Source organism: Entelurus aequoreus, linkage group LG26 (genome assembly GCF_033978785.1).
Source record: "Entelurus aequoreus isolate RoL-2023_Sb linkage group LG26, RoL_Eaeq_v1.1, whole genome shotgun sequence".
In the NCBI taxonomy this organism is placed as follows: Eukaryota; Metazoa; Chordata; class Actinopteri; order Syngnathiformes; family Syngnathidae; genus Entelurus; species Entelurus aequoreus.
Window position 1 is genome coordinate 21,316,732 of NC_084756.1, and position 26,827 is coordinate 21,343,558.

Genomic DNA, 26,827 nt, shown 5'->3' on the forward strand with positions numbered 1-26,827 from the left:
ATATATACACACACACCTGTATGGGTATATGATTGGATTTGGTCTATTTCAACATTTTCCTCTTGATTTATTCATTGACTAAATTGTAAACAAAATTTGGTCATTATTTAAGTAAAAGAGTTTTTTATATTTTTTAAGTTTTTGTCCTATTTTATTTAGGGTGTTGACTGTGACTAAGACGAAAATGTTTTGTCAGCAAAATTAACATTGGGTCGCAATTACATTTTTGTTCATCATCACTGGCATTTATTCATCTGCTTTGTTTCAGTACATCACCCCCATCCTCCACTAAAAGAAAAAGTTCCTCATTATGGTTGTTTTCTGTTTGTGAATATAACCCTAAACTCTGTTTTTTTTAAGCAATTTATGTTGATGAGCAGAAGACATGCTATAAGGAGTTGGGCTTCAAAAGGTACTATAAGTGACTTAACATTGTGCATCAGCACAACCTAATGTCTGCTGAATGGTCCTTCAGGTACACAGCATTGAGCGTGGTTCCTGCTGCACTGGGGAAGAAAGTACGAGACGCATCTGCAAAGGTAAGCTGTGTGCTTAATGGTGAACTTGTACTTCCTGCTATCATTTACTGCCTGAATCTTGTCTCTGCTGCGACTTGTGCTCTTTAGGCTAGTGCTGGAGGCATCCAGGGAAACTTCTCAGGTGATCTACTCCAGAGTGGAGGAATGATCATCGTAGCCAAAGGTACATTGCAGCCTGGTGTGAGGAATGCAGTTAGTTGGCTGTTAATACAATGCTGAATCCCTCCACTAGAGGACAGTGTGGTATCATATAAAGTGTGATGGAAGCTTAAAGGGGAACTGCACTTCTTAGGAATTTTGCCTATTGCTCACAATCATTATGTGAGGCAAGAACACATATGATAACAAATGCTTGCAAGATGCGGCTAATGGGACTTACCATTGTAGTCTTCAAAGCCCTTCATCAACGTTTTATATACATGCTGTAAGTATACATGTAATGCAGTAACTAGGGATGTAACTATCAAATTTCAAGGTAAGGTATTATCATGGTATTAAGGCCACGATACGATAATATTGTGGTATATGTCCAAAAAAAAGGCTTAAAAGTGTTATAGTGTGTAAAATGAAGTGGCAGGAACGTTTAGGATAAACACACTCACTGTAATTGAACACAAACGTAATGATAAAATGTTCTCATCATATTTATTACTATAAACATAATTTTTTAAGTGCTAAGAATTGTGCAGGGATATCCACTGTTTCAAGCAAAATTATTTATATATATATATATATATATATATATATATATATATATATATATATATATATATATATATATATATATATATATATATATATATATATATATATGTGAGTATGTGTCTTTCGTGTAACGTCAGATGTCCAACTCTGTGTCGCGTAGGCAGATGGTGTGTGTGTGTGTATCTGTATCTGTATATATGTATATGTATGTGTGTGTGTGTATGTATATATATATATATATATATATATATATATATATATATATATATATATATATATATATATATATATATATATATATATATATATATATATATATATATATATATATATATATATATATATATATATATATATATATATATATATATATATTATATATATATATATATATATATATATATATATATATATTATATATATATATTGTGTGTGTGTGTATATATATATATATATATATATATATATATATAAAACTTAAAAGTTTATTGTCTTTAAAGTGACAATGTAAACATCCAGTGTAAAACAATGTTCATTTTAGTGTCTTTCAACTTTTACATTTTGACAAGCACTGTCTTCCACAGTGGACATGTTTACATCAGTCTGGAAAATGCTGTTTCTCAGAAAAGTAAACTAACAATTTCACTTTTAATAATGTAAATACCTCACAAACTGATGTTTGGCTTCGCTGGCTTCAAATATCTTTTCTGGATGACAGTTTATGAGGTGGAGACTTGTCCAGGTCGTACGCTGCCTTCCGCCCGTGCGCAGCTCGATAGGCTTCAGCCTGCACGCGACATCGAGAGAAACAAGCAGTGGAAAAATAGATGGATAGATTGGGGATTTATCAAGTTGCTTTTCAGATTAGCTGTGTACAAACAAAACATTAAATGCGGGCTAATAATTTACAAATACTGTAATATGATTTTTCATGTTTTTCAATCAGTACATATTGGTGTTCTATCGCATTGTGTTGTGCGTTACAAACTCAAAAGCTATTCAGGTGTTGACGCAGTTGCTACCTTACCTCTTGCCGTAGCATGCCGTCGCAAGGCAGTGTGTTACTACGCTAGAAAAAGAGTTCCTCAGTGTTCGCTCTTAGAATAACTGTCGCTACAGGTTACGGAATGTAAATGAACTACTGTTGGCGGTTATTGAATGCATTTTCAAAGTGATTTAGAGGTAGAATGGATTGATCCCATCAGCTGCATAGCTAGCCACCTAGAACGAGCCCAGTTTTACAGATTAGGATGCAAAAACAAAAAAAAACATTTTGTCTTCTTGTCTCATAAGTATTGTGAATGACAGGCAAAAGTCCAATAAAACTGCAGTTCCCCTATAAGGTATTGTAATAGATTGCACAAAGGAGTACAACATTTAGTAGTGTCTACAAAACAGCATTATTATATCCATGCATCTATTTCCTATACCACGTATCTTCATTAGGACCACAGGTAAGCTGGAGCCTATCCATTATTATACTTTCAGCTTTTCCCTGTCAGTGGCTCGCATCGAGTCAATCACATGAATGGTTTTGGCCTAGTATTTATGGATGCCGGAGGCTCTTGTTGACGCAACCCTGGCCGGGAATCGAACCTCTGCCATCAAAGGCAGACGCGTGTACAATGATGCCCCCAGGGACCTTATTATTTTGGTGGCCAACAGAGGCAAGTGCGCTGCTATGTACAAAATGCACACAAACCCCCAAAAGATGCAATACATGGAAAACACTACAGAAGTTCAATGAAACCGGAAGTTATCAATGGGGGGCCAAATGGGACAAAATTAATAAATAAATATATAAATAATTATGTAAGTGAATAATTAAATGTGTCATTAATTAGTTCTAGTTTGAATACAATACATAAATGTGTGTCAATGTATTAAATGTAAAATTACATTTAACAATTTAATCAAATATTGATTTAATTATTTCATGATTCAATTCATTATTTGATGGTTTAATTATTGATTAAAAACTAATTATGGTTTAATGATTAAATTAGTTTAACAAGTAAATATTTGAATGTGTTTAAATTTGTCCCACTTGCCCTCCGTAGCTAACTTCCGGTTTCATTGTGCTTCCGTTAAAGTTATTTCCATATTGCATGTGCTGCGCATTTCAAGTTGCATGTGTTTTGGGGGTTTGTGTTGCGCTGCCTTTGCAACGTAGCACTGCATTGAAAGTTATACTCTCATCTCTCTCCTCTCCTGGCTGCTCAGGACAATATGGCTAACAATACAAATACAATTTAATGTACGCCGCCAAGTCAGCTTTGTTTAATGTGAAGACCATGTTAGAATAAATACGAATATAACTGGCATGCCATCAAATATGTAACTGAGGAGGATTTCAAGGAATTCCACTTTCTCCCTGTCCTCACTGAGCCATATTGTCTGACGGCCGACGCCGAACAAGCTTTCTATTCATGTTTACCAAGAAAGTATTTTGTCAACTATCAGCTTGATGATAATATGCTCTTAATGTTTTCTCCCGTGTGAAGGTGGTGAAAAGATCCTGTTGCACTTCATTCAAGACTCCCCAGGAGACTGTGTACCTTTGGAGGACATTTCTAGAGCTTTGGCAATTTCATGCCAAGTCAAAGAGGGTCAGAGGCCTGTGGTAAGTGTTATTTATGCACTGTTTTTCATCAAGTATTTCTCAGTCACCGGTTAAATAGAAGATTTGTCAAAGCACGCCAGACTTGTACGTCAGCAGCATCACGCATATCTGACAAGCTTCTTCACGGACAGTGTCATATTCATTACTCAGCGTTTTTGCTTTGAAACAAGACGAAAGCGTTGTTCAAGGCATTGAGGAATGCAATAACGAGTCACATAAGCGCATGTTGTGGCGTTGGGAGTCTGTCCTGTGACCATCAGGTCTCCCTGTGACCTCCTACCCATGCCCCACCGCCGCCAACCCCCGCTACAGCAGCCGCCACGTCAAGTAGACCCAACCTCCCCGTGACCTGTCTGAAAGACGCAACGCGTCCTCTCGTCAGCCGAGGAACAGAACAGACCTTGTTGTTGCGCGAGAAGTCCAAATGTGGCAGAAACGAGTGCTAGTCACAAGCTAGGAGACATGCTTGTTCGCATGGGGTCCTGCCAAGGTTTGCCGTCACAGCAAAGCTTTGTTAGGAACGCACAGAGGTAGGCGTGAAAACCTAGGTCTTCTCGAGGGAGTCGACATGTTTGGATTAAAAAGCAGTCATCTGTTACGTGCTTCTTATCTGCACAAATTGATGTCCCGTTAATTTTGTACAGTAGAATTGATGATGCTGTTAGTCAGCGGCTCACTATTGAATGCAAAACCAATTGGCTTCATTTAAAGGCCTACTGAAATGAAATTTTCTTATTTAAACGGGGATAGCAGGTCCATTCTATGTGTCATACTTGATCATTTCGCGATATTGCCATATTTTTGCTGAAAGGATTTAGTACAGAACATCGACGATAAAGTTTGCAACTTTTGGTCGCTGATAAAAAAGCCTTGCCTGTACCGGAAGTAGCGTGACGTCACAGGTTGTGGAGCTCCTCACATCTGCACATTGTTTACAATCATGGCCACCAGCAGCGAGAGCGATTCGGACAGAGAAAGCGACGATTGCCCCATTAATTTGAGCGAGGATGAAAGATTTGTGGATGAGGAAAGTGAGAGTGAAGGATTAGAGGGCAGTGGAAGCGATTTAGATACGGAAGATGCTGTGAGAGGCGGGTGGGACCTGATATTCAGCTGGGAATGACTAAAACAGTAAATAAACACAAGACATACACTACCGTTCAAAAGTTTGGGGTCACCCAAACAATTTTGTGGAATAGCCTTAATTTCTAAGAACAAGAATAGACTGTCGAGTTTCAGATGAAAGTTCTCTTTTTCTGGCCATTTTGAGCGTTTAATTGACCCCACAAATGTGATGCTCCAGAAACTCAATCTGCTCAATAGGAAGGTCAGTTTTGTAGCTTCCGTAACAAGCTAAACTGTTTTCAGATGTGTGAACATGATTGCACAAGGGTTTTGTAATCATCAATTAGACTTCTGAGCCAATGAGCAAACACATTGTACCATTAGAACACTGGAGTGATAGTTGCTGGAAATGGGCCTCTATACACCTATGTAGATATTGCACCAAAAACCAGACATTTGCAGCTAGAACAGTCATTTACCACATTAGCAATGTATAGAGTGTGTTTCTTTAAAGTTAAGAGTAGTTTAAAGTTATCTTCATTGAAAATAAGGACATTTCAATGTGACCCCAAACTTTTGAACGGTAGTGTATATATACTCTATTAGCCACAACACAACCAGGCTTATATTTAATATGCCACAAATGAATCCGCATAACAAACACCTCCCCCCTCCCGTCCATATAACCCACCAATACAACTCAAACACCCGCACAACACACTCAATCCCACAGCCCAAAGTACCGTTCACCTCCGTAAAGTTCATACAGCACATATATTTCCCCAAAGTTACGCACGTGACATGCACATAGCGGCATGCACGTACGGGCAAGCGATCAAATGTTTGGAAGCCAAAGCTGCGTACTCACGGTAGCGCGTCTGCTATCCAACTCAAAGTCCTCCTGGTTGTGTTGCTGCAGCCGGCCGCTAATACACCGATCCCACCTACAGCTTTCTTCTTTGCTGTCTTCATTGTTTATTAAACAAATTGCAAAAGATTCACCAACACAGATATCCAGAATACTGTGGAATTTTGCGATGAAAACAGACGACTTAATAGCTGGCCACAATGCTGTACCAACATGTCCGCACAATCCGTGACGTCACGCGCAAACGTCATCATACCGAGACGTTTTCAGCAGAATATTTCGCGGGAAATTTAAAATTGCACTTTACTAATCTAACCCGGCCGTATTGGCATGTGTTGCAATGTTAAGATTTCATCATTGATATATAAACTATAAGACTGTGTGGTCGGTAGTAGTGAGTTTCAGTAGGCCTTTAAAGACACATTATGAAACTGTTGTGCATTAAAACATGTCAAAAAATCTTTTAAACTGTGCAGTTCATGGCTTACTACCGTCATAAATTGTGAAGGCTAAGTATAAGGGTGCCTAAAATATTTTTTTAGTAGGAACCAAACCACTGCTGGTACCCTAGTTGGTAGTCCTAGCATGTGGGTGTCAAAAAATGGTACTGCCGTTGGTGCATTGGCATGAGAGTGCCAAAAAGTGGTATTGCAACTGGAAAACTTGCACCCTTCACTTATGTTCCAATTGCAGTGATCCGGTACCTAAAGGGTAGTACAACTGGGACCCTCATGCTAGCGGTACCAACCACAGTGATGTGGTTCCAACAAAGTAACACTTTTTTCTAACTTGATTGTTACAGTAGGAAACAATTGAAATGATTTAGTTCCTACAAGGTACTAATTTTTGCTTAATTGCAAAGGCATGGTTCCATGTGAGTACCACTTTTGGGAAAATATATGCCAGGACACCAACTGCAGCACCACTTTTTGACAGCCTCAGGCTACGGGTACAAACTAGGGTACCAGCAGTGGTTTGGTTCTTTCATAAAACACTTTTTGGCACCCTTATACTTGCAATGAGGTGGCGACTTGTCCAGGGATTACCCTGTCTTCCACCCAAGTGCAGCTGGCACCAGCCACCCGCCACCCCGAGAAGTACAATCGATAGAGAATGGATAGATGGCATTTTATGCGTTGGTACAATTTTAGTGCCTTTTAAAAGTACCACCTTTTGGCACTAGGGTATTCACTTCAGTGATATAGTAACTAAAACCAATTTTGACACCCTTAAACTTGAGTACTAATTGACCAGTTGTTGGTTTGGTTCGTACAAAATACCACTTTTGGCACTTTGGTCATTTTAAAAAGGTACCAAACCACTGTTATTGGAACCTTTTTAAAAATGACCGCCTTGTGAGATTCTTACCCTAAGGTACCAGCTTCACTAGAATGATACCTATAAACGTGGGTACTAATTGAAGTTGTATTGCACCTGGAAAACTTGCGCACTTCTACTCATGTATCAATTGCAGTGATTGAGTACCGAAAAGGTACCACAACTTCCACCCTCATGCTAAAGATACCAATTAGGGTACCAACTCTTGTGGTCTGATTCCAACAACTAGCACGTTTTGCCCCCCTTATGCTTAAGTACTAAAACTGTGGTTTGGTACCTTTTTAAAACTACCACCCTTTGGCACTCTGATGCTAGGGTGCCAGCTTCAGTGGTATCATACCTAAAAACATTTGGTATTGCACCTAAAAAAAAAAACTTGCACCCTATGCTCGTATACCAAATGCAGTGATTTGGTGGCTGAAAGGTACCCCTTTTGGAACACCTATGCCAGACTACCATCAACAGTGGTACAATACCTAAAATGTAACTTTTTTTGGCACATATATACATTTGCAGTGGTACCTAAAAAGTACCACTTTTTGGCAACTATTTGCCCTACATATAAATCAAACTTGGATAAAGACTCATCAACAAACAACTCATCACCCAAAGCATCCTATCAGTGTGCATGAATCATGACCTTGTATGAGGACATTTGTGTATGACAAACTGCGTCGTTGGCGGAGACATGTTTATGTAGCTCGTGGTCAAACCAGGTTAGCCATGACTGTAAATCCTGCCTTACCCTCTGCAGTCACATTGGCTTGTAGATGAAAACATCACCATCAAATCGAATGTGATTTGAGGATGTGATTCCATGCATTCTTTATGCATGCCATACACTGCCATGGTGCATTGTGGGTCACTTAAACATTGCTAATGTCCAGTAAATGCAGACACGATTATTGGTCAATTTGCTTCTTTATGTACCCACTGTACATTTTTCTTCTTGCAGTGCAATGACGATGTTTGCACTCGGTGAGGACGTCGCCTGTCAAGCTTGGTTGTAATGTACACAAATGATTCTAATATTTCCTTGATCACGGTGTGTATGTGGATCGTTTTAAATGAACATTCCGTTGTCTTTTCCACTATTGTGTATTGAGAGTGACTCACAGATTGTATGGAATTACTTATATAAAAATCCTTCAAATCAAAGCCTTATGGTGTTTGTTCATTCCTCTGCCATGAAGGGTATGGACTTGTTGAAGTATTGTTAGTTAGTAACAATACTCAAGAAGTTATAGGCAGATTTGAATGAAACTTTCAGTAAATGTCAAATGGTATAAGGAATATGTGATTAGATTTCGGGGCTGATCGATCCAGATAATTTTTACCACGTTACCTTACGTTTACATTATGAGGCTGAACTTCTCTCTATGTATGTGCTAGAGTCCCCGCCTCCACCCACAGAGACAAAGAGAGTAGAAGACTGACGAAGGGGTTCAGGGATTTTACTTTTGGGAGTTAGAGCCTGACGATGTTTGTGCTTTTATTGTGGTAAAATAATAGTAAATGTTAAAAAAAAGAAAGGAAAATAAGCTTAAGTCAGCCCCTTAAAACTGCAATACCTTGAAAACAAATCAGTGCCATTTCTTGTTGTTGTAACTTTCATTGAACTTACTTTTCTGTCTTTTTTTCCCAAATCCAAGTCTAATAATCCCCTTTTTTGAATACCGTAGTTTAATGTTCAATGGTCAATATTAGGCCATTTCCGCCAACTTAACTAGAGTGAGTTAAGCATAGAATTAGCAAATACTGTACTGAAGTATATCTACGTGGCTTTCATTTTATGGATTAAATCACTTCAACAATACAATTGTATTTTAAAAGTAAGGACTTATTTATGTGATGGACTGTGCTAAAATTTTGGATGTATGGGATGGCTCATGTTCCATTAAAAAGCAAAAGCATGCTGTATAACATGATGTCACTTCCATTACATTGAACAATAATTACTAACTAATAAAACAAATAGAAATGCTGAGGAGAATCCAAATGTCAGTTTTATTTGTTTCCCAATTAATTCTAAATACAAACAGATAAATTGCGCATTAATCAAATGAAAACATTTTGATGAGACAAACTTTTTGTTTGTTTTTAGCACATTGACTTTAATGGCAATAATTACAGTTCAGCATCACAAAAATAGGTATATAAATTAACATTCCTGCAGGAACATTCCAGAAAACATACTGTGTATATACCTTTTTTACTATACATCTTTAGATCCTGCAAAGCAACAATGCAATATCATAAATAGATAAATGAATTCATTTCACATATGTTTGATATATTTATGTTTATAGCAACAACAAAAAAGTACTCTGCTGGTAATAACAACAACAACAACAAGACCGTTTCACCATGAGGATGTGACCTGATGTATCTATAAGTCAATACTGCTGTATAGAACATCAAGCACAGATAACACATTGGGTTCTAAAGTATACTGTAACACATTCAGTTCTGCTCACAAGACATCCTGAATGTTGTTTTTTTAAAGCTCTCTGCAGCACAGAAGCAGCATTAATTCCCCACCGCCCCCCCTTGCTTTGATTCTCCACTGCCATTACGTTGTAATAAAGGTAGAAAATAACAGTCCGAGCCCCATTCTCGCTTGCGCGCTCGCCGTCTTGTATTTGACGGTCACATGGCCTCAGCGTCCTTTCATCTCCATTAGTACTCATCAATGTGAACTTCATCTGCCTTCGCTGCCTGTTTAGTCGAACGTTCCCGTGTAATTTGCTTGTGCCCTAGAGGCATCAAGTCCAGCATTAACTGTGTTTTTTTGGGGCCTCGGCTTGTTTAAGAAAAAGTGTTTGCTCTGGTTCAGACTGTGCACTGTGGAAAAAACCTAAAGCAACTTTGTGTTGTTATTACAATTGATTTGTTTACCAAAATTTTCCAAAACTTCCGATATGCCTCTCGTACACCCTCAAAATTAACATCGTAAACATCCTATCCCGAATCCTGAAAAAAACAATGTTGCGCAGGTCATATTATTTTTCCCTTAGGTTTTATTTGACTTTATTGACAGGAAATAGTGAAATAAGCCAAAGAGAAACATGGCAATGAGACTCACATCTCCTACACTCAAAACATTTGTACAATTTTGAGACTTCAACCAAAAGGTTCCATGAATGATATTTCTCTGTTCTGTCCCCATTACCTGCCTGTAAGGGTGAGTACTTTTGATTTTATTTTAGTTTAATCATACATTGGTGATTATATATTGGTTAAGTAAAAAAAAGTTTTAAAAAATGTGTCTAGTTAGTAAAGGTTTTATGATGTTAACAAGATGACTCTGGAAAAAACGAATTCTCTTTGTTTTGATTTTAGAACAATGTCAAGGACCAGAATGGAGCTTCACTGTATTACCAACATTGGAAAAGGTATACTTATTTTTGCACATACATGACAATTATAATTGAAATATTACCTCAGTTTTCATAATCAAAATCGCAACAATCTGCAGGTCAGAAAGCTTTTCTTAAGTTATGTTACGCATTTTACTCCAAGTTAGCATACTTGTGCTGTAAATATATGTGAGTACTTGCAAAAGCCAAACTTTACATAGTGTTTGCTGAGTCTTTGTTAAAAACTGCAGCTCGCTCTAAATGTTAATTTTTAAAATTGAACAGTCTTAAGGCTCGCAGGTAATTTGCTGCACGTAACAGTCAATGGACAAAGTCACAGAGCGGAACTAATTCTCCCATTGCCAACCACGTTTTCATTAGTCCTACAAGCGCTGGCCGTGGTTCATTCCGCGCAGTGCCGAATGAAAACATTCACAAGAAAATCACAAAGATCTGCACGAGACATTTGTAAGGAACATTCCTGAAGCAAACAGTTCATGAGCCAACTCGTAATATGCCAGAGTTTCTTTCAAATTCCTGAAAGGAATCCAGGATATCACCTGTTGCCTAAATACAACAGCCAATCGCTGTCACTCCAAATAAACAAGTCCCATGCAGGGGCCGTCTTCCTACCGAGCGTCCTTTCAGCGTGCCGTCACAGGAAATACGACAAAAGAAAGCGTCAAATGTTCTACCAGACACGGCACTTCTGCTCAGGGTTCATAGGACTGCCTTTTTTGCACTGGAAGGCTTCGGAGAAAGCCTCAAAATTTTGAAGCGAACCGAGAACCCTAAAGACAAAAGAACAGAGGGTTAAGAAGGGAGGGTTGTTCTTTGAATATTTGTGAACCAATGAACTAAACCTTGATCAACTAAAGACAAAAGAACAGAATGTTAAGAAGTGAGGTTTGTTCTTTGAATATTTGTGTACCAACGGACTAAACCTTGATCAACTATGGGCGTCCACCAATAGATGAGTCAACGTGGTAGTGTGAGTGCCTCTTACCTGTATTCTAAAGGGCTGTGGGAGTCAGTCTTAATGGATTGGCTGGCGTATTCGGGTCGATAAGCGCCACACCAAACCTGAATAAGACGGAAAGTCATCCTTTGAGGCAGGCGTTTGTCTGAAATACACTAGAAGCAGCGCTCTGTATGACGCAGAGCAGTAGTTCAACCACGGTAACCAGGAGTGTTAACATGTTTTCCTTGCTTACTTGCGCAAAGTTAAGAAAGAAAAGCTGCTTGTGGTCCATGTCCAGACCGGGCAGACGAGGCTCCTCTCCCTCTTTCTCCACCCACTTAAGATAAGCCTGTGAACACATGCGAACACATTTTTCAAAGACATATCTGTGTAGCTTTGGTGTTGTAACAACTTTAGAAGCCCACCTTAAAGGCTTGACGAACCCCTCCGTTGTCCGCAATGTTCTCGCCTAAAGTGCTGATTCCACTCACCTGCAATCATAAAAGTACATAAATGCACACAAACATGACTTATCTACATTGTATTAAATGCCAAAATGTGGGGTTTCTTACATTTTGCCCACCCGCTAGCTTCCAGTTGAATTTTCCGTACTGTTGCACCATGCACTGTGACTGCTCCTTAAAGTGCTCTGCAGAGTAATTGCTCCACCAGTTCAGCATGTTCCCGTCCTTGTCGAAATTCCGCCCTTAAAGGAAACATATTTACCATAACTTAGTATGTGGACTGGGGCTGTCATCGACAAAGGGTCGAATCTGATTCGATACCTGTTGCTGATAGTCGCAAAACTGTTTCTGTTGTATGCCAGCATGTTTCCTCGCAAAAGCACAGCTAATGGGAATCCTCACAAAAACACAAATCTAATTTCCGACTCTTCCACCGTCACGGCCTGATTTACTAAAGGTTAACAATTACTAAAACACGTGCAAACCCAAGGGTTAATTTTTCCCTTTGAAGAACCCCTCAGCCCCAGACTCCAACCATTGACGTTTATCTTGAGCCAGTCTCAATGATGTGTTGTGTAAGGTCAACTCTCCATTGTGGATTGGGTCACCTTCTTGGTCTTCTCTGTTCACAAAGAGTCCATTCAGTCGTTCTAAATGTCCACCGATTATCTTATCGGGCCACATGTCCTTCCCATCTATGTTTGGATGAAACCTGATACCACACGCAAAACTGATGACTAAACAAGAGCAAAGTGGATTGCGTCTGTTAAAGAGGAATTTACCTATCTTTTACAATCATTAAGAAAGACATGATAGATGTTCTAAATATTAAATAAAACAATCAACATTTTGCTTACAATGGAGCCCGTGGGAGCTGTGCAATTCCTCCTACAAAGCCCTTAAAAAACATCCAAACACCTTCATTGAGGTTTTATATACATGATGTAAGTATACAGTATATGTTATGGAGTAACGGGCACATTTATAATATATAATATTTACATACTTTCCTCATTTTAAGCACACGCTGCGCATTCATTTAAAAAACTCCTCACGTTTGCTTTCTTTTCACTGATTATTACTCACTGCAGACTTCATGAGAGCCAACAAACATAATAAAACATAATTTACTGTACAATGTATGCTGTCAATAGGATGCCAACTGCGAAGATGTTCATATAATCCCATTTAGGGGAAGAATGTCTCATAATCCTCACGAAGAAAGGGGTTCGGGGGACCGAGCGTCTTTTTGTGTCGCCCTGACCATTTTCGGGTCCTAAATGGCTGTCAAAAGTGTACCAACTTGTCCGATTACCTACTCAGACTTCTTCTGTTCAGGTGAGATGCATTATTTATGATCTAGAATAATCTTACAGGGAGAAAGGAAGCGAGAAAGCAGCAGACCACTCGATGATGTAAACATAGGAAAACACTGAAGTGATCATGGCGCCGCTATAAATAGTTTGTCTGCGTTAGCCCTTATATAAAACAATATCACTAATACTCACAAAATGTAAATGGAGTATTGTTGCCGCTTTTTTAATTGGTTATTTATTGATTTTATGGGCGAAATAGTGGAGCTTCCATTGGCTCCACTGTAAGCGAGCTTTTATTTATGTTCATTTAATATTTTGAATGCGTTAAATAGATAATCCATCCGTCGTCATGTCTTTCATAGTGATTGTGAACGATAGGAAAAATTCCCCAAAAAAGTGCAGTTCTTTAAGTGAGCAAAATAAGGCGTGCCATCCATTTTGCGTCTCAGTCTTCAATAATATGCAAAAGTTATGCTGATCATTAAAACACCCACAAGACAGAGAGGAGAAAATGCATATGTAATTATACAGCACGCGCAATGTAATTTATCAACACTTATTGTTTTGCAAGCAGTATTTGGCGGTTTGTTTAGCACGTGTCAGAAGGACGTGCAAACTGACAGTTCCACACACAGCTGCAGGATCAGTGCTCGCGCTGCACAGACAAACGATGGACAGACGAGAACCCTCTGTCAACATTTTGGTAGACGGTCAGAAATAAAAAATATTAGACATCTCGTCTATACAACAATTTCATTTTATAATTGCTGGATAACTTTTTCATGTCGTCCGTTTTTTTTATTTTTTTAGTAAATATGTTACTATAATATACCTCCTACAAGAAAATATGTCTTTAATTATGCATTTTCTTGTATTTTGGTCATCCCAGGCACACAAATGCGCTGGTAAAGTGATCCACAGCCTCGCGCAAGATAGGCATCAAAGTTCCTCGCCAGACTCTGACTCGACAACTTCTTATGAGGCAGCAGTTCTTATCGCTCTCTCAAAGCCGCCTCTGGGCTACCTTGAATGTCAAGTACAGTCCTTCATTTAAAAAAGTAGCCACAATGGACCGTCCCAGGCAACGTTCCCTCTAAGGTGCGCGCCTGTGCAATTGCGCACTGCTCAAGCGTCCTCTGCGCACGGCAAATCTATGCCACGCACAAAGTCAAATAAAAAAATAAGTGCATAACAATTTTCGACATGACACGGACACGACAGAGAAAACAGTTTTCGTCATAATTGTTCAAATATTGTAACGTCTGCCGAGACGCTTTGAGGACATGAATTCCATCGATCACTTTACTGAGCAAAACTCTTTATTGTCGGCCATAAACACATCACCAAAACATTAGTAAAAAAAATGATATCTAGCAAAACTGGTCATTTTCTGCAGTACAAACCAGACCAAAAGCAACTTTGTTATATCAACAGCAGCCGTTTGCGCCAACACATGCAAATATGGCACTTAGCCAGTGATGCGTTTACAGCCACACAAAAAGTCGGACATCTCCAACACCACACAGTGTAATTCCAGGTCGTTACACTATGATTTACCAATCAAATGTGTGCTTATTCTAGCGTCATTTATTAGGAATCTTGATTTATAAATATTAATCATGAAATGCTGTTAGTATATTAAATAAATACTAATAAAAATATATTTTTTACAAACAGGAAGTTGCAGGAATGTACACATGATCCCCTGCTTACATCTCATTGGACAACATGTGAATGTTTTAATGGGAACTAAATGCAATGTCTGAAAGGGGTACAAACTATTTCCAAAGCAGGACCTCCACCCAGACGAACAATACAAGTACACAGTTCATGAAAAACAATATTTTTTGTTATTGTCATTGTAAGTGGGCCTAAACACTTCTATTAGAAAATCATCTCATGGAAATGACTGCTGTCATTTGATTATAATAATAAGAGAATGTTGTCTGTCTATCTGTGTTGGCCCTGCGATGAGGTGGCGACTTGTCCAGGGTGTACCCCGCCTTCCGCCCGAATGCAGCTGAGATAGGCTCCAGCACCCCCCACGACCCCGAAAGGGACAAGCGGTAGAAAATGGATGGATGGATGGATGGAGATTGAACTTGTTGTTTAGTCAGGTTTGGGACAGGTGTGCTGCTGGTGTAGCCACAGTGTGCACGTCTGACCTCGCTCACATGGGCTACACTGAATGCTCAGGGAGTTTTTGCGTTTGCCCACACACATGAAAAATTAGAGGGAACATTGGTCCCAGGTCTTACCATTGTCATCAAATCCATGTGTGATCTCGTGGCCGATGACCATTCCGATTCCACCAAAATTCAGAGCCTGCTGCTGATGTTTACTGAAGAAAGGTGGCTGCAGAATACCTGCTGGAAACACTGCACACACAACAAACATGCTTATGAATTGCTCAAATACTGAAAGTATTTCAGAGCTCTTACCAATCTGGTTTCTATTGGGAGAGTAAAAAGCATTCACCACAGCAGCACCGATGATCCACCTGGAATGTTAACCATGAATCAAGCGTTTCACAGCACAAATACTTTATCCTTAGTCAGGCGAATGTAAAAGTGTCAACTAACAAGTTGGGATCCACTGGCTCTCTCAGCTTCTTCAGACTCTTGTGGGCTTCGGACTTAAGGTTCTCCAGGACATTCTCAAAGTAATGTTCCTCGCTGAAATTTAACTGAAAATGAAATTAAGTGAATAAGGAATCTAAGGACATATTTTTCTCAAACTCAAATCGTAATCCTTACATGAGCATACTCTTGGTCCAGCTTGTGGTTACTCTTTTGTAGAATGTGATCTGGATAGCCAATATGCTCCTTGATGGACATGGCCTGCAGATAGATGAACCATGCATGACCCACAGTCCATGCATGATGACTTGTAATAAGTACTCTTACCTTTTCTCTCGCTTTCTCCTTGGAGGGCACGTCCATCCAGCTTAGCTCCTCCAGGGTTTCTACATATGCTGTCTGGATCTTCCTGATAAGGTCACTGACCTGAGAACAAATAGAAGAAGGATAACTGAAATTAAATATATGAATACGGTCTCAATGGCGGACCCTCAAGAGACTAACAAAGATGTTAACATAGCAGCAGTTTTATCAGAGCTAGATAACATGTCTCCATTCTAAACTGATAGAAAATCCTGCTATGCATCGTCAAGGCCAAACTACTACTTAGATAGATAGATAGTACTTTATTGATTCCTTCAGGAGAGTTCCCTAAGGAAAATTAAAAGTACTTGACACTGACCATCCGTTTGCTTTCTCCGGCAAAGGTCTCTCGCACATAAAGAGCACCAACTGCATTCTCCATGCTGCTCTGGACGTAACGGACACATTCCCGCCACCCAGCGTCCTCCACTGTGGTCCCGTACAGGGTCTGAAGACACACAGTCACTAGAACATGGATTTTGGAGTCCCGCCATGATAACGATAGAGCCTACCTTTCTGTAACGAGCCCTTGCATCTTTGAAGCGGCGACTCAAGCTGTTCACTCTGTCAATGACGAGCTGCCAGGTGAGGTAGTTCTGCATAGTTCTGTTCAAGCCGTCAATCGGTCACATTATTAAGTTTGTAGTCTACCGTTTATGTTTTTGCATGAAGGCCTGGCGCTGACCTGACACTGTGTCTGGAGAGGACTTCATTCATCTTGTCAAGGTAGGGCGAGCCGTACACCACTACTTCCTCTTCCAGCTCCACATTAAGGGATACGCTAGCTAGAACCCCGTGAACAAACCGGGTCCAATTAAAACCCTGGAAAACAAAACAAAGCAATGTAGCTGAATACAGTTTTGCTACACATTCATGCTGATTACTTTGTTTTGTTTAGCCGCTTCTTGCCGTATTTTTTCTTATCACTGGCGCCAGAACTTACGTTGAAGCTGAATGTGGCATGCAGCTCATTAAGCGTCATTTTGTTGTAAAGAACCGTGACGTCCTGTCTCTCCTCAGCCGGTGATGTGGCCTGAAAGGCAGACAAGGTTTCCCAATCATGCATGCTTTTTGACAGTAGACATTTCATGCCAAAGGGATCCAATTTGTCCCCATGGTGGCTTATTTTGCAGTTCTACTCAAAAAAATAATGTACTGTACAGAGGCTTGTGTTGTAACTTAGTTAGCAAAGAACTACAAAGGCAGGCTTATGTAACCTGCCTGGTTCAGACCATGCTTTTTCTGTTCCTGGTTTTGTACCTGGGTCGCCCACATAGTGTACGTTGGGTTCCATGCAAAGCATCTCGTAATTGCCATGATAAACTCTGTATGCATTAACCAAGTATATTGTCACTCTTCTGTCCTGGTAAAAGCTTGGTGTTAGACAAACAGTGTTTTATAACACTGTTTTTAGCATGTACTGTATCTCCATAGTGTCTGGGTGGTAGGAGTATGTATGTCCACTTAAAGGGGATCTGCACTTTTCTCTGAATTTTGTCTATCATTCACAGTCCCTATGTAAGACAAGCACTCATATATTTTTATTTTATTTTCTGCAGTCTAACTCGTAAATCAGCGTTGGCAAAAGTCCGCTAGCATTGGAGTCAATGAGAGTCGCCCTATTCCGCCTATAAAGCACTCTAAAAAACATCTAAAACACCACCATGAACTTGTTATATGTAAGTGCTAAACAACAAATACAAACATAATAAAACAATCACTTACTGTACAACGACTGCTCTCACTTGGATGCAGACTGATGTTCATATCTTCCCGTTTAGATGAAGAATTATTCATAAGCCACACGAAGGGATAAAAAAAGCAGGCATGTGATTTTTCCGTCTAAAGTCGGAATTCCGTCTTTTTTAATCTCGGGGGTGGGGGGGGGGGGGGAATTATTTAACGTTTTTCGGGGTTTTTTCCCGACCCTAAATCAAGATTCGAGACGTAGTTTATATTACGCCGTAGTTGATTGGTCGATATGTTCCTTGTGACCAATCAGGTCATCTGTTATGAATGATATCATAGTGCCATTTTCCATATGTAAACGATGTCGTTTCGAGAGAAAGGACGCTTTACGAGTAAAATAAATTGATAAACATGTCAAAAATAAGTTTCGATGGGACTGGATGGAAAGGGAAATCACTGATATTGTTGGGAAGAAGGAAGTTACGACTTTGTTCTGTGATTTTATTCGGAAAATCGATCGTCCCGGAAAGGCTTTGTGCACGTGGTGTCATGATAATATTGACTATGGATCACGAGGTTTCAAGGCTTTGGAAGTACATGCGAAACGCCAAAAACATATGAAACAACTTGAAGCAAGGAAAACAAACTTTTCACTAGCTGGTACTTTTGGATGTCAACCGAAAGTGAGCAAACCTTACGGACTTCATCCTTTGTTTACATCGAGAGGAAAGATCCACCCAAACAACCCACTTCAGTTGCAGACAGGGTTGTTAATAATGAGGTAAGCTAAAAAATATTTGCTTGCGAAATACGCACGTTTGTTTTAAATATTAACCAATTATTGCTTTGCGAAATATAAATGGGTTTTTCGAAAAATAAAAAGCCACGTGAAAATATATTATGAAATTACAGAAATTCAAAGAGTCGCATTATTGAATACAGTTAACAATTTATTTGAAATAAATTTGCATATAATACTATTTTGTAATATTAAGTTCTTATTTAGTCTCTTGAAACTATTGTCAGTGGTGTAACAATCTTGAAGGTAAATATTTTCACACTTGTTTCATGCAATATGTCAGTGTCCTCACATTATTATTATTTCCTATATTCAAATATGAGTAAACAATACTAAACACGTTTAATTATTTTCATAAATGTATATCCTATTTTGGCGAAAAGAATGAAATGTTTACATTTGGTATTTTGTTAAATACATTTGCAAGGAAAGCTCATGTTAGGGCTGGGCTCTCCGAGAAAGCTAATGTGTGAAGTGAACTGAAGTAATGTGGTAATACTGTAAATAAACTGTAGATAATAACACTGATCAATGTGACACCTGTGGATGTGAAATGAACACAAGATGTAAATATTAGTGACTAAATACTGTTGGGACTGAACCATATACAGTGATTCATTAGGATAATTGGGTTATGTATGTTCTATTAATTATGTTTTCATGTCTTTAAACACTAAAATATTTTCTTCAAATGGTGCTGTCTTTGTTAATTTTAGCATGTTAAATTGGTGAAAAACCAGGATTTTCGAGGGGCGTTGCCCCCCTTGTCTCCCCACCAGCCCACAAGGGCACTGGTGGGGGGACCTGGCTGGACCTGGCTGGGGGCCTTCGTCCCCCAGACCCCCGGAAATTTTTTCAGTCTTTTTCATTGTGGTCAAATCACATGCCTGAAAAAGTTGCCGCAGACGAGCGTCTTTTCGTGTCTAAGTGGAATGTCACAGATGAACAACTTCTCGGTTTATGCCTACAAACGTCTTTTCTCTAGGTGAGAGGCATGATCTATAATCTCGAATTAACCAAGTCAGAGGAGGGGCAGCACGGTGACACAGTGGTTAGTGCTCGTGCCTCACAATAAGAAGGTCCTGGGTTTGATTACCGGGCTCGGAGTCTTCCTGTGTAGGCACTCCGGCTTCCTCCCACCTCCAAAGACATTCACCTGGGGATAGGCTAATTGGCAACACTAAATTGGCTCTAGTGTGTGAATGTGAGTGAATGGTTGTCTTATCTGTTTTGGCCCTGTGATGAGGTGGGTACAGAGTGTACCCTGCTTTCTTCCCGAGTGCAGTTGGGATAGGCTCCAGCCCCCTTGCGACAAGTGGTAGAAAATGGATGGATGATAACGATGCGGCTGAAAGTAGTTGTCCTGCTTTAGCGCTTAAAATAACAATATTGCTAATACTTGGTAAATATTCAGTTCACGAGATGTGAATCGAGTAATGTTGTTGGTTTTTTGATGCATTTTTGGAGTGATATGGAGACATAATAGATTTCTCCCATTATCTGCATTGCGAGCCACCTAGAACAAGGTGATTATTATAAATTACAATGCAAAAATAATAAGTTCTTGTCTCTCACAAGGATAGTGAATCATAGGCAAAATTACGAAAAAGTGCAGTTCCCCTTTAAGTATATCTAATTTGGAAATGTACACACATAACACAGTTCCTGGTCTGGAAAAATTTAGTAATGATCGTTTGTGTTGTGTTGTTAGGAGATGCTGCTCCTGGAAAAAAAAACAATTAGTGTATATGACAAAAATGATTTCTTCTATGCCACAGTTTCTCTTTAGAAGGGGTGGGGAAAAAAACAACATTCGTATGAATTGCGATTTTTATTTGGAACGATTATTAATCGATTAAAAAAATAAAGTCGTTTTAAAAAAATATATAATTTTTTCTTTTTTTTTCTTTTAAATCTGCCTCTTTTTGAAATGTTTGGGTAGAATTTTATTAAACAAAACCATTTTAAGTAATCTAGAAATGTATCAGAGCTGTTTGTCTATTTTATGGAGGAATTTAGTGAATCATGGAACCGGCACCCAATGTTATTAAAAAAATACAGATTTTGAATCGAGAATCACTTTGAATTGAGTATAGATTCTGAATCGAATCGTTACGCCCAAGAATCGAATCGAATTGTGTGGTGCCCAAAGATTCCCTGCCCTACTCTTTAGTATTCACATGACACAATTGCAATATCTCGTTTTTGTTTTTTGTACTCACGTTGGCGATGTCTGTCTCCAGGTCCAACACATGCATCATTTCCTCCCACACACGGTCGTCCTCTTGCGTCAAGTTTCTGTCCTCACGGGTTATTTTGGCGATAGAGACCATGAAGTTCAGGTAGGCTTCTCGAATCTATAGCGCAAAGTTTTGGGTCATTATTTGTTGGAAGATCTTACGATCAAATGTAGTTAATTGTAGTGATTCTAAAAATGACTGAACTCATGGTCGTAATATAAAGAGTTGTGTGGCGCAGTACAGTGTCATCAGTAACAGTTACATTACATAATTATGGACACTAGTGTTAAAATTTGAACTCGTCTATGAATGACTCACCTTTTTGTAGTTCCCATCGTTAAAGTAATAATCTCTCGATGGCATCCCAAGTCCTGGTTGATCAATCTTGACAAAATTCAACATGAATAAAATGTTAATTTACTTTTAAAAGCATGCATCTATTTTTTAGATAATGAAACAAAAGCAAAAATATATTTACTTTGTGTCCCTGACCGAAAAAAGAACATTTGGAGTTGTGTGTTTTTGCTGGATAGTGACAATATAATACTTTTTGAACTTTACAGGGAATACTACATTATAAATAATCACTTCTATGCCCAGCCAAAATATTATTTATAAAAGCAAAACATGACAAACTATTTTTTTAGCTTAGAAAATTGTTATACATTTCAGTTTATTTTTGTATTTTATTTATAGGGCTGTCAAAAATTTGTTACGTCATGTGAGTAATCTTAAAAAAAAATTATTGCATTAATCTTAAACACACCTGGATTAATCATGCAATTTATTTTGATCGTACAAGCTCTTTTACCTTCACCGCAAAATGGTTAGTTATAAGATCAATGCATAAGTCAGTACAAAAATGACTGAGGAGACTCCGACTGATGTGCTCGCCGGCAAATTTCAGTTAAAAATACCGCCTGAAAGAACTTAAATCAGTGGCTCTCAAACTTTTTTCACCAAGCACCACCATAATGACCGACATAAAATACAGTAGTGTAGTAGACCTAAGTATTCACTAAAAACAAACCAGAGGTTTTTTTAAACAAGTATATTTAATATTTTTGACCACTATAGTACTAAGTCAGTTTGAGAATCACTGACTTAGATAAAACCTTTGCCAAGTTTTGTGCAAATAAATTATATGCATTCACGTAAAACGTTTGAAAACGTTCCTGGATAACATTCTGACTATAAAGTTGCATTTGTGTACAAATATTGTGGTCTTTTTTCACCAAATTTTACTTATGCAAGTAAATAACCACTCGTGAATAATCATGAATGATTGATCTAAATCAGGGGTGCCCATTACGTCGATCGCCAGCTACCGGTCGATCGCGGAGGGTGTGTCAGTCGATCGCCAGCCAGGCATTAAAAAAATAGACCTAAAAATTAGCGATCATCAATCTTTTGTCACTTGATTGACATTCGCGGCACTCAAGGTTCTTGTGAGATGACGCTTGCTGCTGCAAGATCATTATTAAGAAAAATTGACCGACAGGAAGGCGAGAAACCGCCAAAACTCTAAAGACCGACTGCACAGTTCCTACCTTCACAATAAAAGCCCTGCTTCATCTTGCCTGCGCTAACAAAATAAGAGTTTGAGAAAGCTAGCGTGCACAAGCTAGCAAGCTACGGAGTTTTCCACCAATGTATTTCTTGTAAAGTGTATAAAAAGGAGTATGGAAGCTGGACAAATAAGATGCCAAAAACCAACCACTTTCATGTGGTATTGGACAGAAAGGAGGACTTTTTTCCTCCTCCATTTAAAAATGTGGACGTTATCAGCACTACTGTCTGATTGCAATCAATGCAAGTCATCAGAATCAGGTAATACACCAACTTATATTCTTGTCTTCATGAAAGAAAGGAATCTATATGTGTTAAACATGCTTGCATTATCATTAAACACCTTTTAACACGCGAAGTCCCAGAGAAGGGTCAATTGACATTTTTACCTAGAAAACACACAAGAGGGTCATTTGACCCCTAGTCCCCCCTGTGGACACTCCTTTTGTTATGAAAATGTGGCTGTTAGTGGCACACGGCAGGGGGCCACTTGAGCCTGTGTGGGGGAGGGGACCTTACAGCTCAAGCTTTAGTTCTGAGGTAGGTTGTGTGTGTTTTTGCAAGGATCAACAGAATGAAGGGATCAACACTCTGACATTTATTGTTAAAAAAAATACAAAACAAAACATATTTACAAAGAATGAAAAAGCAACTGTTTTCCCAGTTTTGGTGTGGAGGGTTGTTGCAGAAGCAATTGTTATTTTTGTGTGCCAAAAATAGTTTAAAAAAAAAAATTTACAAAGAAAAAAGCATATTTACAAAGAATGAAAAACCATGTCCATGTAAACGTGACTGACATACATTTGAGCAGTCACTCACAATCCTGGCACTGCCATTGCTCCTTTCGGCATTTCCCACATGTATAATTTTTCTGTCTACCTAGACAAACTGCCCCTAACAGCCTCATTACCATAACAAAATGAGTGATTAGTGTATTCGGGAAAAGCGTCGGGCCAAATGACCCCTCTCTGGGTCTTCTAGGTAGACAGAAAAATGCTGGGACTTCTAGTGTTAACTTGTTAACAAAAACGTCTCTTTCATAAATAAATCAATATAAATTTTATATATGAATGAGTTAGATTCCCTCCACTTTGTCAATTGAAAAGTAGCTCGCCTGCGGAAAAAGTGTGGGCACCCCTGATCTAAATTCAAAACTGTGGATTTAAAAAGTGAATCATTTGACTGCCCTAATGTTAGTAATGATGCATCAGTATGTATACCTTTCTTTCGTAATATTTAATTGTAGCTTTTCATGATAGTTCTGCTACATTTTAGTGATGCATTAGGCGTCTACAATTTAGTAAATATTATTGGTTCCTTGCATTACTTTTAACTGTGCCGTGGCAGTAATGATTACACAACGGCTCCAAGCATAACAGACAGTGGCGGTCTTACGTAAACAATATGGCGCCGAGAGTCCCGGTCGTCGGTCCACACGTATATGTCCAGCAGGACCTTCTTGTGATAATGAGCTGTGAGTGTAGCCAGAGTGTCCTCAAGGCTCCATGCTTCTTCTGCAACACAATGATGTTCAAGTCATGACAAGTCTGTGGGACAACTTAATTTGTTAATGTTTGCTCTACCAGTGGTGGTGTTCCAGTCATCAGATGCCACTGGCCAGTTTCCAATACCGTCTATGAGCTTCAGGAGGGGCTGGGAGTCTCGCTGCTCTATGAGGCCTGCAAGGAAGCACAAAACCTCAACACTAGGTACACCTGCCTGCACACCTAAATTAGATCACATTCAAGAGCTGTAGCCAAAATGTTATTTATGCATCCATGTCCTACAGTTGATCTTGTTCAGGTGCCAATCTTACTCTCGTTCATGCAGGAGCTGTAGAGGATTTTGGCCTTCTTGATGGCATCTCTGTCTTCTTCATTCTCAGTCTCGAGAACACCTGGAAGCAGCAAACACCCGCTTTGCATTTGAAGTAAGTAAATGAGTCCATTTTATTCATAAATCAAATCAAACGATATTTTAAAAGTACTTTTCATACAAAGGCAAGTGGTAACACAAAAGTAACAATAACAAAAACAAAACGTGGCATGGCACTGAGGATTGAGGAAAAACGCCGCCTTTGAAGCATCCACACTGGAGAATAACTAAAATGATCTATCTAATAAATAGTATAAAACAGGGGTCCCCAAACTATAGCCGGATGCGCCCCACCAGCGTCCAAAATCCGGCACGCAGAAAGTCCCAAGTTAAAAAAAAATCTATACATATTTTTATTTTTTTTAATTATTATTTTAAAAAATCTGTCCTTTCTAATCCATTTTCTACCGCTTGTCACTCTCTGTGTCTCCGAGCCGCTCAGGCAAATCAAATAAACGTAGAAAAACATAACATTGAGAGAATAAATGTAGTATATGCCGTAGTATATGATGGCCGTGCCAGAAACCTGAGGGTTTCTTGACATCCAAATCTCTGCCGTTGTGTCCTTGGGCAGGACACTTCACCCTTGCCCCCGGTGCCGCTCACACTGGTGAATGAATGATGAATGAATGATAGGAGGTGGCTGGAGGGGCCGTAGGCGCAAACTGGCAGCCTCGCTTCCGTCAGTCTACCCCAGGGCAGCTGTGGCTACAAATGTAACTTACCACCACCAGGTGTGAATGAATGATGGGTTCCCACTTCTCTGTGAGCGCTTTGAGTATCTAATAATAGAAAAGCGTAATATAAAATCTAATCCATCATATAAAATAGAAAATAACAAAATAAAATGTTGAATTTTTTTTTTTTAGTTCAGCATGATCAGTAAAAAGCCTAATTAAAAAGGTGTCTTGCACCTCTTATTTATTTATTTATTTTTTTTAAATATCAATGGTCTCTGCTGTCCTGAGGCTCTCCGGCAGGCTGTTGCACAGGTGGGGGCCACAGTGGCTAAATTCTTCCTCACCGTGAGTGTTTCTTCTGGCATTGGTAAAGATAAAAGATTTGTGCCAGAGGACCTCAGGATCCGCGAGGGTTGATACGGTAAAAGCAGGTCAGATAGATAAGAAGGCGCAAGGCCATTCAAACATAACTAAATGTAAAGATCATTTAAAGGATGGTTGTTAAAATTAAATTAAAAACTGCTGCCCGGAAGGGACAAGCGGTAGAAAATTAATGGATGGATGAATGCCAAAATTAACACTGTTGTTAACATTAATATACTGTATTACCTCTTCAGAAATTATTTGTACATATGTATTGATTAAATATTTAGATTTGATTATTTGATTGAATTGCACCCCCGCGACACCAAGCGGGACAAGCGGTAGAAAATGGATGGATGGATGAATTGCATTACCCGCCCAAATAAATATTTGTATTATTTTTTTTTTTTACATATTACAGTAAATACACTTCATACAATTGATTAAAAAATATTTTAAATGTTTTTGTTTTTACTACTAAAAATATATATTCTGTCCTATCCCAAAAATATATATCCTACGAGAATATAGGCCTTTTCACCAATTCAATGTCATTTACTTGTTGTACTGTAACTTAATTTGAAATTAACTTTAAGTAATTCATTAATTGAATTGAACTAATGTTACAAATTTACCCATAGAACTTTGTGCGGGTCTGCCAATGTTGTGTGACGCTGTAGTCAATAAGTTCCTTCTTTTCTCTTGTTGTAGGGCAGACTGGCTCGTACAAGCACATTTTCGGCTGTGGTCATTTCTAATACAAAGTAGCATAAAGTTTGAACTTATATCTGTCAGTAAATTCGCTATGGAAGCGCTAAAAGCTACAACAAAAATGGCGTGGAGAAGACGCTGTCGAAGTAGAGATACATGAATAAGACCGCCCACAAAACGGCGCATTTTAAAGTGATGGTCACAAAGTGGTCTGTAAAATATATGCAAAATTTTGACTAAAGAACCACCGTTACATTTTATGTAAACCACGAGGAAGTGTTTTAAATGTAGAAAAAAATAATGATAGGACCCCTTTAAGTCAGTTGAGTTATTTTTCGTAACGTGTTTTTTGTAACTAGGTTGTTGCTGTAGCTTGTTTACTTCAGTTGTAGTCAGTAGTCATTTGTTCAACGCCTTCAGTTATACTGGTGGTGTTCCTCAAGGTTCCATTTTAGGTCCTCTCTTTTTCATTATTTGGGATTTTCAACTGTTGGCCTGTGAGTGAAAGGCTCCCATTTTTGCAGCAGATTCTTAAAAACTCAAGAGTGCTGTCATAGAGATGATTTTTGACTACCGTATTTTCCGGACCATAGGGCGCACCGGATTATAAAGCACACTGCCGATGAAGGGTCTATTTTTGATCTTTTTTCATATATAAGGCATTAAAGGAGTCATTTTATTATAATTTTTTTCTAAATGTAAAACTCTTCCTTGTGGTCTA

The 26,827-nt window shown here is 38.8% G+C and overlaps 3 protein-coding genes across 6 annotated transcripts in view; 2 read left to right on the forward strand and 1 right to left on the reverse strand.

Moving 5' to 3' along the window:
* The window catches only part of prxl2b (peroxiredoxin like 2B), a 10,612-nt gene extending 2,016 nt beyond the window's left edge, over positions 1-8,596 (forward strand). Inside the window, exons 3-7 of the mRNA XM_062037481.1 lie at positions 361-412; positions 476-539; positions 627-702; positions 3,749-3,867; positions 8,094-8,596. Coding sequence (XP_061893465.1) covers positions 361-412; positions 476-539; positions 627-702; positions 3,749-3,867; positions 8,094-8,120 — 338 coding nt within the window. The 3' untranslated portion in view covers positions 8,121-8,596. The remainder of the gene's footprint in view (positions 1-360; positions 413-475; positions 540-626; positions 703-3,748; positions 3,868-8,093) is intronic.
* Positions 8,597-9,148: 552 nt separating this feature from the next.
* mmel1 (membrane metallo-endopeptidase-like 1) overlaps positions 9,149-26,827 on the reverse strand; it is a 33,478-nt gene continuing 15,799 nt past the window's right edge. The window contains exons 6-24 of one of the 2 annotated variants that reach the window (XM_062037556.1): positions 24,294-24,374; positions 24,061-24,156; positions 23,873-23,991; positions 21,227-21,292; positions 20,891-21,025; positions 17,124-17,213; positions 16,866-17,002; positions 16,693-16,786; positions 16,500-16,628; positions 16,145-16,243; positions 15,995-16,078; positions 15,821-15,924; positions 15,680-15,738; positions 15,497-15,616; positions 12,031-12,164; positions 11,884-11,949; positions 11,712-11,807; positions 11,504-11,580; positions 9,149-11,288 (exon numbers count right to left, since the gene is read on the reverse strand). In XM_062037556.1, coding sequence (XP_061893540.1) covers positions 11,189-11,288; positions 11,504-11,580; positions 11,712-11,807; positions 11,884-11,949; positions 12,031-12,164; positions 15,497-15,616; positions 15,680-15,738; positions 15,821-15,924; positions 15,995-16,078; positions 16,145-16,243; positions 16,500-16,628; positions 16,693-16,786; positions 16,866-17,002; positions 17,124-17,213; positions 20,891-21,025; positions 21,227-21,292; positions 23,873-23,991; positions 24,061-24,156; positions 24,294-24,374 — 1,886 coding nt within the window. In that variant the 3' untranslated portion in view covers positions 9,149-11,188. The remainder of the gene's footprint in view (positions 11,289-11,503; positions 11,581-11,711; positions 11,808-11,883; positions 11,950-12,030; positions 12,165-15,496; positions 15,617-15,679; positions 15,739-15,820; positions 15,925-15,994; positions 16,079-16,144; positions 16,244-16,499; positions 16,629-16,692; positions 16,787-16,865; positions 17,003-17,123; positions 17,214-20,890; positions 21,026-21,226; positions 21,293-23,872; positions 23,992-24,060; positions 24,157-24,293; positions 24,375-26,827) is intronic. The other variant, XM_062037557.1, reaches the window with a different exon arrangement.
* Positions 9,783-26,827, forward strand: part of miip (migration and invasion inhibitory protein) — a 73,673-nt gene continuing 56,628 nt past the window's right edge. Inside the window, exons 1-5 of one of the 3 annotated variants that reach the window (XM_062037562.1) lie at positions 9,783-10,533; positions 16,525-16,765; positions 16,853-16,906; positions 24,064-24,186; positions 24,308-24,407. The gene's annotated coding sequence lies outside the window, so the exon portion shown is untranslated. Of the gene's footprint in view, positions 10,534-16,524; positions 16,766-16,852; positions 16,907-20,990; positions 21,011-24,063; positions 24,187-24,307; positions 24,408-26,827 lie in introns of those variants that run through there. The other 2 variants (XM_062037558.1, XM_062037559.1) reach the window with 2 other exon arrangements.